The 14,241-nt window shown below is 52.1% G+C and overlaps 4 protein-coding genes across 4 annotated transcripts; all 4 read left to right on the top strand.

The window, feature by feature from the left end:
* Positions 1-4,147: 4,147 nt before the first annotated feature.
* GLRG_03847 (HMG box protein) lies at positions 4,148-5,637 on the top strand (the record flags this gene model as incomplete). The annotated part of the gene is made up of 3 exons (XM_008094532.1): positions 4,148-4,201; positions 4,266-4,337; positions 4,396-5,637. 3 exons carry the CDS (start codon positions 4,148-4,150, stop codon positions 5,635-5,637), a joined length of 1,368 nt encoding a protein of 455 aa, XP_008092723.1.
* Positions 5,638-6,574: 937 nt separating this feature from the next.
* GLRG_03846 (transmembrane protein 32) lies at positions 6,575-7,080 on the top strand (the record flags this gene model as incomplete). Its single annotated transcript, XM_008094531.1, has 2 exons — positions 6,575-6,630; positions 6,693-7,080. 2 exons carry the CDS (start codon positions 6,575-6,577, stop codon positions 7,078-7,080), a joined length of 444 nt encoding a protein of 147 aa, XP_008092722.1.
* A 1,988-nt stretch (positions 7,081-9,068) lies between these two features.
* GLRG_03845 (MutS domain V) lies at positions 9,069-11,435 on the top strand (the record flags this gene model as incomplete). Its single annotated transcript, XM_008094530.1, has 3 exons — positions 9,069-9,110; positions 9,166-10,246; positions 10,300-11,435. The coding sequence occupies 3 exons, from the start codon at positions 9,069-9,071 to the stop codon at positions 11,433-11,435; spliced, it is 2,259 nt and encodes a 752-aa protein (XP_008092721.1).
* Positions 11,436-12,144: 709 nt separating this feature from the next.
* Positions 12,145-14,063, top strand: GLRG_03844 (ADP-ribosylation factor; the record flags this gene model as incomplete). Its single annotated transcript, XM_008094529.1, has 7 exons — positions 12,145-12,351; positions 12,403-12,652; positions 12,744-12,815; positions 12,884-13,191; positions 13,284-13,401; positions 13,530-13,663; positions 13,728-14,063. 7 exons carry the CDS (start codon positions 12,145-12,147, stop codon positions 14,061-14,063), a joined length of 1,425 nt encoding a protein of 474 aa, XP_008092720.1.
* Positions 14,064-14,241: the final 178 nt, after the last annotated feature.

Below are 14,241 nucleotides of genomic sequence, written 5' to 3'. Positions count from 1 at the left end.
CATGGTGCGAGGCTGCCTGAGCTGGACTGGACTGGACGCAGCTGGACCAGACTGGCCGACAGCTCTCCCGCAATCTACATCTGCAGCTACAGCGGGAGGCGACGGCGGGCTATCCGGATGGTCCGGGGGGGCTCATTTCTCCGGCAAAATCTTCTCGGTCTGGTCCCTACATCTGCAAACTCTTGCATTAAGATTTGATTCTACCCTCAGCTGGGTTGTTGCCTTCGAAATCTGGGTCTAGACTGGATGAAAGCTGCGGTAGCGAAAATTTAAAGGAGGGAGACTGTTTTAGAAAAAAAGACTCCCCAACTACAGCTTAGAGGGATGTGTGAGAAGGAGGCGATTTTTGGATGAGGTGGTTTGGTAGGAGCAGTCTTGGAGGCACAGAACGACATGCGTGATATCGGATTCAAATCTTGGAGATTTACTGCGTGCTGAGTGTTTTTGTCTACCTAAGGATCCCCGGACGCCGAGACGATGTCTCGATGCTGTTTCCCATTCATGTGAGCCTTGAATAGGAAACAAATATGGGAAAAATGGTCTCTGCATGGTGAAGAGCGCTAGAGTCGAGGAGGACAGGCCGAGGTATTTACTAGTAGGTGCATTGGGTGATGACTAATAAATTCCAGATGAACGCTTAGGCAAGGCGTGCAATGTTTGCGGTGCCGCCTGTTGGTTTGGGCAATTCAACAAGCCTGCAAGTTTGGCTGGCATGCGGACAAGGGCCCCGTATCAGACCACTTGGTTACTTGACTGAAATATAGATAGAGGTCGATCGTATTGATGATGTTGGTGGTTCATGATATTGAAAGTGGCCGATTGAAAACTTGGGACGAAACGGGACGAGATGACATGAGAGATGAGATGACGGAAGAAGACATTGACACCACCAGCAGGGACAGCGCCACGTAGAGACATCCATTGAACCCCGCATGTCACACACTGAAAGACAAGACGTGTGGAATGCGCCACAGTCTGCTTTTGGAAAAGGCCAATCATAGAAGGCGCCACCCACGATTCCGGCAGCATAGCGAGCAAACAAACATTCCAGCTTCTTGCGAAGGGGAGGGTCTCATGCGTTCTTCTCCTCCACCCAAGTCTCTTGTTGTTTCTTCCTCTTTCCTTGAATCTACTACGGTATCAACCCCCCCCCCCCCCCCCCCCCTTTTTTTTTCTTTCTTTTTTTCCCCCTTCCCCCCGCGCTCATCGTCAAAATCTCGCGATGGACCTCCACCTTGGTCTCGACATATAACCCCCTTACTTCGGTGTTGATGCACCCGCGTTTGTTCCAACATCCTGTATCATATCGTCTTGCCCTGTGTCTGGTAACCTATCAAGAGCCGTTTTGGAGAGGAGGGAAAAATCAAGATGAATCCGGCCATCTCGAAGGGTAGGGAGATACGCAAGACGGGCACAGACAGGTGATGGGATGAAGTGTGGCTTAACTTTGGTAGGGGTGGATTAAGAAGAAACCATGGATGGGGTCAGAAACTTAGAAACCTGCATGTCAAAAGAGAGACATGGGCAGGGAGGCAAGACGAGGAGGAAAGACAGCGTCCAGACTACCTAGATTCTGTGCTCTTTTTCATCTACCTACCTAGGTGGAAAGACAATATCTGTCCGGCTACTAGCATGAACTAGTGGGGGGAGGTTTAATAGAGAGATGGGGAGAGACACAAACCCTTGTCGAACTGGAACGATGCGATCAGTCAACAGGAAATGGCACATCTTGTCCTCATTTGGACGTTGAGCTGCTATCAACGCCAAAAGAAGCCCTCGCAACGATGCCCCACCCCATGCCATCGCCGTAGCAAGCATCATCATCGCACCGACGGGTCTCTCAACCCAGGCATGTATATCCTTGCTTCAAATCCCCTGTTGGTCGTTGACAAGCAACGCCATGTGCCCCTCTTCATCTCCTTCTTCCTGTCCGGGGCTCTCTCCATGGGTGGGTGTGTATGGGAACATGCGTGTGCATGTGCGTGTCTACTGCCTACTTGAATGGCTGCTGAATGGCTGCTAGTTCCGTACACAATACCGAATTGATCTGGCATGGCAGTGGGTATTGACTATTGGCCACCTGGTATCCGTCCATCGACGGCCGGGTCGGTTCAGCAGCGGCAGAGCCTAGTACCCAGCATCAGCAGTCAGGCTCCTCGCTCGCTTTAACCAAAGGCGGCCAAACAGACAGAACAGCAGGGCCAACAGATGAATCGCCAGCTAGTGGCATGGAGGCTTTGGTAAGGATGGTGTACGGCTGCCCGGCGCCGCTTTCAACCCATGTCCGAATGCGGCAATCTGCTAGATGCTCTTTCGGGCGCAGAGAAGCCAACGACGGCATAGAAGGGAGGCTAAGGCAAAAGAATCTGAAGGACCCATGTTGCGAGATGCACATGCGTAACATGTACACATAAAACCATCCAGCCCGGCCGAACGCTTTTCTTTCACTCCCATCTCGCCCCTCTCCCGTTCTCCAAAGGTTGAATGAATGGATTCCTCCTGCTCGTTGTGACAAAGACGATGCCCCCTTGGCTTTCACCACCTGCCTCTGATCTCCTCTAGCCACGACCGAGGATACTGTCACATTCACCTAGTATCCAAACTCTCTCCAATTCCCATCTACCTTGATTTCTCCCATCAAATCAACCCACCATTCCCTCACGTTTCCAAACCATACTCCATCCACGCCCACCTCTTTCTCTGTAACGCCTCCGCCCTCCCTCCCAAAGTGTGCATGACCAAGGTGAGCACACCGGAAGGAGGACCAGCGAGGAAGAGGGGTAAAAGAAAGGGCTGGTGCAGAGTACACAAGGAAGCAATACAAGTTTGCTCCATCCAGCATTACGTTCCCTGGGGGTGGAAAGGAGGGAGAACCAGGAGCACAACCGCCATAGCCGAGAGGCAAGAAGAAGGGAGGCAGAACAACAAGAACCAAGACATCTGAACGACAACTTGGACGGCAACAAGTGCAACCAAAAACAACAAGAAAGGTTATCATAACTCCCAGAGCCCGCTATCCAACATCCTCTCTCGCCTATCGTAACGGACCGGAGGCTATTCATAGAGCTCCCTGTGCTTGGCCAACAACATACCGCTGCCCCCTGGCAAGCCCACCCAGCCTCCCCAGCTGGACACTGTCGTTGTAACCCATATCCCGAGGAAACGGTCCCAGATCATCACTGATCCCTGTTCTTCGGCTGCTTGCAACCTCGTTCATTCGCCTTTTTCCCAACCCTTCCTGGTCCTTGCAGCACTCTACTGCACTGCATTGAACACCTGCAGCTGCGGTTGCAATTGCAATAGGCGTACAGAACACAGGCTCCAACAGACCGAGAGCTAGAGCCTCCCGATACTTCCTAGAGAGCAGGATCAAGAACCCTCTGCGTGTCTTTCTGGGTATTCTGTGACTACCTCTCACTCTAGTCACCAGGCCGTCCACCACTCCTCCTCCCAGCCTGCTCCCCCCCTCTCTCTCATATACACACACCACCCCCTGACCACCACCACCTTCGGCTACTCAGCATCTGCTGAATGTAGATAATCCACAGGTGCAGCTGCATCTTTCACACCTTTTGCCATCTCACATCTGTTGGCTTGTTTTCTTTCCTTGAGCATTCACTGACCCGAAAGCCTGTGTCTGTTGCCATACAAAGCCATCGCCTGGCCTAGACCCAGGCTTGTGCTACCATCGAATACCATCACTGGCCCACAACTCAGCGACTACTTTATTCTTCCACAAGTACGAGACTGCCGCTAGTAAAAGTCAAGATCGAAAAAAAGAAGGGAGACACGAAACGAAGCAGATATCCCAATGAACCTGGAACGCCGACGGTTCTGACTGCATTGAGGACTTTTTGGACTGTACCCACTACACTTTCATCGCCATCCTACCTCCCATCAGCCATACTGGCTGGCCCCTGGCGATTGAAATACTCAGACACAGGTCGACCGCCTACAACTGTTTGGAATGGAACACAACGGCCCTCCGTCCCCTGCTCCCTCAAACGATGATATCTATCCAAACGGACTGAATCATATGATACGCCCAAACGGAGCCACATCTTACCCCCGAGAGCATTTACATCCGAGTGATATGGGGGGGTTGCAGACGCCTTCTCGATACGGCACGCCTGGACCTCAACAAGGTATGCCTTACGATCAGAACTCTCCGTATTCGCACCGCGCAAATGAAAGCCAGATGGTAAGAGGTTCCTCCACCAGTCAGATAGCCGTGCCTCAGAGCTTCAACTGATATGATACCACAGTCCTACCACCATGGCTATGACACAAGCGTTGGCTCTATATACGCACCAATGTCTGGAGAACTGAATCATCAGGTAAGCTACTTCGCGAGACTCAACGATGAAGTGGCCACTCACACAGTTTTCTGTCCAGCCGTACAGCACCCCCGACACGTCACCACCTACGCCTTCACGGGCGTCGGATGTGTTGACCACACGCAGTGGACTCAACATTCACAAAGGATCATCGACGATCAAACCGCTCGCGGCTCGAGCAAACCGTATCGAAAAGTCGACGCCTAAAAAGAAGAAGGAGAGAGCTAAGTCGTCCAAAAAGGTTGACGGCGTGACAAAACCTCTGAGCGAGTTGGCCAAGGAACAACCTCACATTCCAGTGGCAGACATTGGTGCCTACGTCCAGCGGTCTGCAGAGGCACGGATGAAGGAGGTCGAAGAGAGCAAAACTCCTGGCAGAATCAAGCGGCCGATGAACGCCTTCATGTTGTACCGCAAGGCTTACCAGAACCTTGCCAAGGGTCTCTGTACACAAAACAACCACCAAGTGGTGTCGCAGGTTTGTGGCAGCGGTTGGCCCCTAGAGCCAGAACATGTGCGTGACCAGTTCAATGAATGGGCCAAGGAAGAGCGAGCAAACCACCAGAAAGCACACCCGGGGTATAAGTTTACGCCGTCGAAGCCGAGACCCAAGGCAAGGGAGGAAGAGGAATCCGAACATGGTGATTTGGACGACCTAGAATGGGGCCATAGTCGAGCGAGCTCAAGAAGCAGGCAGTTGAGGAAGCCCACGCACGGCAGAAACGAGGCACCGGCATCCATCTTCCACAACTACCCATCACTCCAGACAAGCCCCATGGGCCTCGGCGTGCAGACGCAGTCCATGTACCACTACAGCAACCCGGGGAAGCCCTTGCCGGCTCCGTATAGCCAAAACGGCCTTGGAGGTGGTCAGTATTACCAACAGAGCGTTCATCAGCGACAGGACGCAACCGGCTTCGTTGAGGACGTGCTCATCCGTAAAACGCCGTCGCCGGCGATGGGGTATGCGGCTCCGTCGATGGACAACCGTTACGACGGCATGGGTCAGTATGGTCCCATGTCGCATCACGACGGCTTCGAGCCGATGATTGACCCAGGCTTGATGGGACATGGAGGTCATCCGTACGGGGATCCATACGGCGATCCCATGTTGGAGCCCAGATGGACTAACCCACTCGGTTTCGGCGACGGAAGACACGATCTTCTCGACGGCTTGTCGGGATACGACGAGGGCCTCATGCACGATCCCCAGCTTCAGATCCTGAGGGGGCAAGAAAGCAGCTGGAGGGTAGAGGAACTTGAGGGCAGCCACTTCAACAATTGGATAGACCCAGAGTGAGCAACACCCAAGGCGATTGGATCTCGGATTTTTTATGTTGTTGGTCTCGTCCTGGAGGCTTGCTTTTTGGAAATTACGGGCGTTAGGAGCGTCACCGTAGAGCTCTGGCGGGATCCTTCATTTGATTTTGATTTTGTTCAGACTGGAGATAAGCGCGTCAATGAGAACAACCAGCACGGTACGCTGGGCGGGTGAACGGTCGAACAAACGGATATTCTTCTGATCGGCGTGGGGCAACTGAGAAGACATAGGGGCCAGATCACATCGACGATAGAAATAAGTCTACTTACATGAAGTGCCCGACAACGCCTGGTAGCACATTTTGTTGATGAATAGCTCGCCTGGCCAATGCGAAACCGGTCGAATATGTCTATGGGAGTAGTAGACATGATAGGCATGGTCCTCGGAGCATTTCCAGACACATGGGATTGATCCTCTATGGTATTCACAGCGTCCGTGTATAGGTGCGGCACCGGGGGGATGATAAGAAGTTCGCAGGGTCGGGTGCAATGCAACGACGTTGAGTGGATGATGAATCCAGTGGTTCACAGGACATACTCGATTGTGCTTTGTCACTTACATAAATACATATTATGCTAATAAGAGCTAGCTTTCCTGCACCTTATTAAGTGCATAACACATTGTGTCCTATTAAGACCAGCAATGCATGCTTCGCTAGGGCCATGGACATGCTAATTAGGTAATAATCTTGACAGAGCTGAGATAATCGATGCTATTGACGCGGAGTCTACGAACGACAGACCTCCCTCCCGGCTCTCAAGATCAGCCTTGATTTATTACCTAAGCCACTTTTCTGTCGACAATTTGATGCCAAGTCGAGTGTGTTCGCCATCGCAGGACCGATCGACAACGCAAGAGCTTGCGCACCCCTCTTGGGGCTCTCACATTTAGTATACAACTGCAACGCATACACACCATGACCTGGATTTCGCGATCCATCACGGCCATTGGTCTGCTGCTGCTCGGTCACGCGTAAGTACTGCCGTCACGCCATAACAACTGCCGGCCATACTAACCTCCCGCTGATAATCTAGCTGCTACTCGGCCCAAGAGCATTCCGTGCTTCAGTCCTTCCGAGCCGCGTCGCCCCTAGCAACATCCACACCGGCCGCTACCACGTCGTTACCGGCAGACATCACCATCGAAACAGCTGTAGCAACAGTGGTCATTATTCTTGGTCTTGTACTGGGCGCTCCGAACCTTCGGCCGATTCAATGGCGGGTATGGGCTGGTAAGATCGAGAGAGAGGGGGAGGCAGGATTCCTAGCAGGCAACGGGGAGGTGGAGAAGGATTACGTTGGCAATCCGTTCCGCATTCTTGAGAGCCGACCGGGCTTTGTCGACGTTCGGAAACAGAGACGCGATTTCGCCAACTGGGTCAAGTCTGGCGAGAAGATGAGGAATGCGGCCACTTCACACTGAAGTCAAGACAACGACCGCGCGAGGAGGGAGACACTATGTGTTATAGTCAACCCAATACAGCATCGCATATCTAGGTCTTGGTGCATGATCCTCTTCACGGCTTGCTTGTTGTCGTAACGGCTCGAAGCGGGACGGCGACTGCGCAATATTTTTACGGAAGTCCGTCGGCCTTGGGAGACTGCTATGGAGAATCATCCAACATGTGTCAAAGGTCACCGGTACGTCTCCTCGATATAGCCTTCGCCTGTATCTGTATTTCCTCAGTAAAAGACTTTTCTTGGCAGATACCCTCGTAAAAGAGACGGAAGAACCTGGACCTGAAGCTAGACGGGTCACTTTATCTTTGTCCTGCCTGATCATTTCCATCCGGTCTTGGAACGTCTTGTTGTATCAGGTAGGCCCTGGGCTTGGTCAAATAGTGCTACCTAGCAGGTACCTCGTTTGCTATGGACAATATCCCCAGTCACCCAATCCGTTGCTCCATAAGTCAAATCGCATCTTGCTTGGTGCAAGCTCTTCCAGACTCTTTTGTGAAGTCGCATAGTCGATGATGCAGTATGGACTGCCGAATAGTCGTCGCATGCTGAGTCCGAACACTGGTAGCTGTGAATGGTCCCAAGCCATGGGCACGAACTGTTGGCATAGCTGGGTGATGTCTTTTGGTTTCCCGGTCTCTCGAACCTGTCTGCAACTGCTGTTTTATCGAAAGTATTCTACACCTGCCCCCTGTCCCCTGCCCCCTGCCCCCTCCTTCTCTTCCGAGGCAGGTACGCTGGCTCAGACAGGTAGGTCATTGCCATGGCCATAGCACTTACCAAGACGGTTGTTGGTACAATTTGACTTCACAGGTAAGAGCTTCTTGTGTAAGGCTGGTACCTGTCTCCGGAGTTCGTCTTCCAACACCAGGCCTTAGTTCATCCAACCGTTCGTCCTCACCTGGCTTTGGTTTGATCTATTCATCTCCCTTCCAGAGGGTTAAAAACGCCTTACCTCTCAGCTCGGCCCTTCTAACCGGTCTTTAGATACGCTTCGTCTGTTTGATACCTCGAAATGTCGGGACAAAGCAGAGTCAGCTTTGGGTCTTGGCGGACCCGACCTCGTTCCAGGGGAGGCTCAAGCCGTAGCTTGGGGGGCGCTTCACCAAGGAGTTTGCGGGACACCCCAGGAGGCATATCGGCGAGGAGCTCGAGGGCTCCCTCTCGATCAAGAGGCCGCTTTGCTCGTGCATCTCGCGGAACTCGAGGCACTTCGAGTCTCATTGGTTCAACACGCACTTCACCCATCTTCTCAACCCCCAATGACGCCCATCAGAATTCGCCCATAATGCAGACAGGCTCGATGTCCGGAGCAGAGAACAGCGAAGTTTCAGAGAATCGATTGACACTACCTGCTAGCAGCTATCGCGTGTTTTCCACGCCGGCTCGGGACTTGTCTCATGAGGGGCTCCTACACACGGTATCGAGCGAACTTGGGGGGCATTCAATCATCAACGGACAAGCCGCTGCTCAAGTTGAGCGGAGGAACAAAGTCATCGTCGCAATCACCATTAAGGAAAAGAGCGGACTTGGCTGCGCTTACTACAACTCCGACGAAGGCAATCTCTTTCTGCTTCGAGACTTACCGTTTGCCGAACCACTGCAACTTGTTGAAGCAATCTTGATTCATGTCCAGCCCACGGTAGTTTTACTACCTCTTAAAACACCAGATGCAGTGGTTCGATTTCTTGAACAGCGCAGGAGTTCGGTAAATCAAGGTGGGCTGGTTTCCTAGGAGGCTTTAGCACGAGCGCTGATGGTATTCTTTTTCCAGGTTCCGAGACAGAACACTACATCCTTCGCTCACTCAGCTCGAATGAGTTCAGTCATGCAGCCTCTCTGGACAAGCTGGCCAGCCTGTCAGTGATCTATCCGGAGCACGCCCTCATAACGGCTGCAGGCAATCCGATATCCCACGGTGACTCCTGGGAACAGTGCCAAGCCTTCCGAACCATGCGTCTAGGGTCCTTCATTGACCTTGATAGCATCTTGTCGGTAGGCTGTCATGAATTGTAAGACACAACTGTATTCAAGCGCTGACAGAAATTAGATTGGATGTGCTGGTGCCGTTCTATGTGAAACCAGACGCCTGCAAAGCGTGGAGCAAGGTTCGGGCGGTCCAGGAGGAGCCTTCATCACCTCACTTCGAATGTTCGCGCTGGCTGACTTCATGTTTGTCAACGCCGATACACTATCGTCCCTCCAAGTGTTCCAGTCAGAGCTGCATCCCAATAACCTAATGTCAGGTACGGGTACGGCGACCGCTGGGTTGAAAGAGAGTCTGTCCCTCTATGGTATTTTCCATCCGCTTGCTGGCACGCCCCAGGGGAGGGCAGAGCTCAGGCAGCTGTTTCTACGCCCGCTGGTCAACATCGACATTATTCGAGGAAGGCACAATGCGATATCAGTGCTCCTGCAACCCGGTAACGAGACAGCTCTTGAGGATATTACGCAGACCTTAAAAAAGGGCATGGACATCAAAAAAACATTGGCTCAGTTGCAAAGGGGCGCAGAATCACCCGCCAATAGCGCATCGGTCGAGCGTGGCGTGTGGTGGAGCTTGGCTAGGTTTTCATCGTTTGTGTTGCGGCTCAGAGAGGCGGTCCTTGAACTACGACACTGGCGCGAGGTGGCGATCTTTCGACAGGTAATCCACGTTGGAAATCCAATCACCAGTTTTCTGGCTAACATGCTCCCACATATCATCGCAGCTATCCCTGTGGCTACAATCAAAAGTATTGGAGAGCTAGTTGGGTCGACTGTCGACTTCGAGGAAACCAAGGCAAGCTCGCGCATTTCCGTAAAATGGAACGTTAATCCCAAGCTTGACACACTCAAACAAACATACCATGGGCTGGACTCGTTTCTGAGTGAGGTTAGCACGTCACTGACACGGGAGCTTCCAGAGTGGGCCCGAAAGTACGTGACCGGTTGCATCTTCTGGCCTCAACTAGGGTTCCTCACGGTAGTGCCTTTGCTTCGCGACACTGGCGAGTCAGGTTATGAAGGGCAAGGACTAGACAATGACCGTTGGGAACAGCGCTTCGTTGCCAACGGAAACGTATACTATAAGAACAGAAGCATGTTGGAGTTAGACGCTCAAATCGGCGACACTTACAGCCGAATTGTTGGTCTGTGGACAGCCTCTTTCCGTATTATGCGCATATTGCTGAGCTTTCCATAGATATGGAAGTTGAGATCCTGCACGGTCTAGCCTGTCAGGTTCTCAAGTGCACTTCTACGCTCAGTTGCGCGTCTGAAGCATGCGGCGAACTTGACTGTCTAGTGGCCTTGGCAAAGGGGGCGCTCAAGTATGGCTGGACGAGTCCAAAGATGACAACTGACAATGTTTTATCAATTCGGAGAGGCCGGCATCCGCTCCAAGAGTTGACCGTACCGGCATTCATTCCTAACGATTGCCGCCTTGTCGGCGGCTCCGGAAATGAGTTCGAAACACAGGCGGTATCATCGGCGAATGAGGATTTGGGAGGCAGCATGCTCGTCGTCACAGGGCCCAATCATTCTGGGAAGAGTGTGTACATCAAGCAGGTTGCTCTTATTGTCTACCTTGCTCATATAGGGAGCTTTGTACCTGCTGATGACGCCACCATCGGCATCACTGACCAGATCTTGACCAGCATCTCGGCACGAGAGAGTGTATCGCTGACAGAGAGCTCTTTTGGTACTGATTTGAGGCAGGTCTCATTTTTGCTAAGATGTACCACCCGCCGTACTCTGGTTGCCATCGACGAGTTTGGCAAAGGAACAGCTGCCGATGATGAGTCCGGGCTCATGACCGCCCTCATCGATCATTTTACTACTCTCAGCTCACAGACCCCCAAAATTCTCATTGCAACGCACTGCCATGAGATTTTTGAAGGTGGCTATCTCAAGGGCCGACCAGAGATGTTTCTTGCACAAATGGATGTCCGCCTTGACCTTGAGGCGGAGCACATGGAAGACCAGGTGGTCTTTCTATACGAACTGGTGCCCGGAAGAAGCATGTCAAGTTTCGGGAGTAGGTGTGCAGCTCTGAATGGGGTCGAGACCACTGTGGTAGAACGAGCCGAAGCAATCACACTGCTCCTGGCTCGGAATGAGGACCTCGGAGCGGCATATGCCAAGTTGGATGTCCAAGATGAGGCCCGGCTTGAAGAAGCCGAGAACGTCGCCCGTGGGTTTCTCCGACTCGCTTTAGGGTATCCAAAGGTGACCCACCCACGAAATGGAAAAGACAACCAGGAGGATTCGCTTGGGACGAGCCTAAGCAGGCTCTTGGCATACAGCGTCTGCAGTCCAAGGGATGGCGCAGCTGCGTGATATGGCGTGTTGCTACCCACCGGGCAAGGAGATATGTCGATCCAAGAGGGTATCATGGGAATGAAGGAAAGTGGGAAATTCGCACCTGAAGGAGCTAAAGAACAACACCACGACTCTGGCAATATAGCCGTGTGTTAGAAGTGTTGGTTTAGACGCGGAAATCCACGGCTGCACCAAGCTCGAGGGACATGCCTCACAATAGGCCAAGGGTTTATCTAGCAAGACAACAGACACCATGCATATGCTTATCATATATTTCGAGATAATTGCATGGAACAAACGACGAACTCCTAGCTGACATGTAGTGTTCATGAAAGTTCCTGGGTCAGTTATGGGGTAACTCTTCACAGGGTAGACAACCGGTTCGTTTGCAGTGTTCCGACCTGCATGTTGTCGTACTCACCTCCCGAAATTAGGTGCCGACGGGTGTAGCCGCTGCGAACCAACCGAATGCAATCTTACCAGCCTCGACAACGGGCTTAGCTGCATGCCCTCGCATGACACCTTGTCCCAAATCCTTTCGAGCCTGCTTCAAATACATGTTAAAGTGCCAGTTCCAGGCTGCCGCCCCGATATCAAATGTGACTTTTGCCTGTGAGGCTGCCTATCCCAAATCGACGTCCCGTCTCCAAGCTTACGAATTTGCTGTGCACGCCCGCGAATTTCCGATACCACTACGTCTACAGACTCGTTTCGAGTGCCCGGATTAATGGCGTCGAAATCGCCTGTGGGCCTGGAGGACAGGTTCGAAGACCTCGACGACAAGGATGTCTACGCCCGCGTCAAGGCAGAAGCTGCTAGTGACAAGGCTGCCAACTTTGTAGTCGAGTTCAACTTTCAAGAGGCGAGGATCGCGTTTAATCTAAGGCCTGAAGACTTCGGGGTACTCCTTGGCCAGAAGGCCCCCGAGGGTACGGTACGCTGGATTAATATTTGGTCTCCAAGCACTCAAACCTCGACCGTACAGCAGATCGGCAACCGCTATGGCTTCTCTCGGAGAATACAAGCCATAATGATGGCCCCCCCTCTGCCATCCTTGCCAAAACCCGGTAAGAAACAGTTGTCCAAGCAGAACGATATCGAATCAGTGTCGACGTGCAACGAAAACAAAGCACAGCCGTCAGCTCGGGCTACATCCCAGAGCTCAGAGGACCTCGAGATTTACCAAATGATCAAGGAGACGGTCAACTACACATCGATCGACCGAGGGAAGCAATGTGGGTACTCCCAGGAACGTGGCCATTGTAGGCGTCTAATTTGAGGCAGTTCTTTGTATTGGCGCCAACTGGTGACACCGTCGACCCTCAGGCCGTCACAACGAAGAGCCCCCGAGAGTGTTGCCACCATGGCACTGGTCCTGGCTTACCCTCTGCTCTGACTGTACGTCACAAATGCGACTCTATACCCTATGTCTGCTGGTGAAACCTGTGAAGCTAACCACTGTTTAGCCATCGTTGTGTCGTTCCACGAGACGCCGCCGACAGAGCAGCCAGAAAGGGATGGCTGGGCCGAAGAAGAACTGCGAAGCATGCGATCCACCACTCTCAGTGTTCTCTCCCAGCTCTCGAGGCATGGCTTAACAGACTTTAGCCATAGGCTCGTCTCGTTCAAGCGAGTCAGGCAAGCGATGACAGAGACGGAACCTCAAAGCGACACGGCATACGAAGGCTCAAGCAATTTGGTTTACTACTTGTTTGAAGATTATTCTTCGGTCATGTCCGTGTTGGAGGCTTCCAAGCTCCGTCCTGAACAGTTGGTAAGTGAGAACTAAGCATTAATATTAAACCATCCGCTAATAAGCTGATGCGCGGCCGAATAGAGCGATCAGGTTTTTGGGAGCTCGGTAAGAGAAGAGAAAGACCCTGCTGCTTTGTCATGCCTTCTGGAGGTAAGGATACTGATTTTGACTTCTACGGAACCGAAGAAGCAAAGCCAAGACGGACGATATCGTCAAGTCTTTGCACCAGTTGAGCAAGGAACTACGCCAACTGCACCACCTTTTTGAGTGCTACAAATATCTTATTCGACGCATCTGCTAGCCCCGATCACTTGATGAATATCAAGAGGGCCGCTGTGATGATTATGAGCTTCTAGAAAGCCTGCACGGCGAGGTCAATATACCCTTATCAGCAAGAAGTCGCTTTGAACGCCTCGGGGACAGACTACAACTGTTGATGCTTAACACGATCCAAGGGTGCTTGGAAGAGCAAAAAGCCTTGTCAGACACGGTAAGTTGCTCCCAATACATTGAGCCATTCTGATTACTTCCCATCGAAGCTTACTAGGTTACAGTATTTCAGCCTTACAGCCCAAAGGGACTCGCAAGCCACTGCCCGCTTGAGCAGGAGCGCAACCCTCCTCGCCAAACTAAGCGTCTTCTTCCTGCCCATAAATTTTATGACCAGCTACTTCTCCTTAGAGATTCCCGACCTCGTGGAGCATTACACTCCCAAGACGTACTGGATCTGTTTCGCCGTGATTGCCGGTCTTTCCTTCATCAGCCTCTTCTTCTTCAGCCGCATGTTGGAAGTTGTAAGCGACACCCTTGAAGGCTGGTCCGATTACGTCTCGCGAAAAGCAAGCAATCTTGTTGGATGTAATACGCACGACGACATAAATGAGCAATGAGATGACCATAGGTCGGCTGATTTGTGTGAGCTCGATGGAAAGCTCGCCGGCACCCTTCATATCACACCCTGCCCACGTGGTATATAACAGTTAGAAAACATGACCGGACAGATAGAGCGTATGAATCGTAATTATCCGCACAGAGTGACTGGGACAGATTCCCATCATGACATTTTAT

The sequence above is a fragment of the Colletotrichum graminicola genome (assembly GCF_000149035.1).
Source record: "Colletotrichum graminicola M1.001 genomic scaffold supercont1.12, whole genome shotgun sequence".
In the NCBI taxonomy this organism is placed as follows: domain Eukaryota; kingdom Fungi; phylum Ascomycota; class Sordariomycetes; order Glomerellales; family Glomerellaceae; genus Colletotrichum; species Colletotrichum graminicola.
The sequence above is the reverse complement of the archived record's forward strand: the minus strand, read 5'-3'. Positions and strand labels throughout refer to the sequence as shown.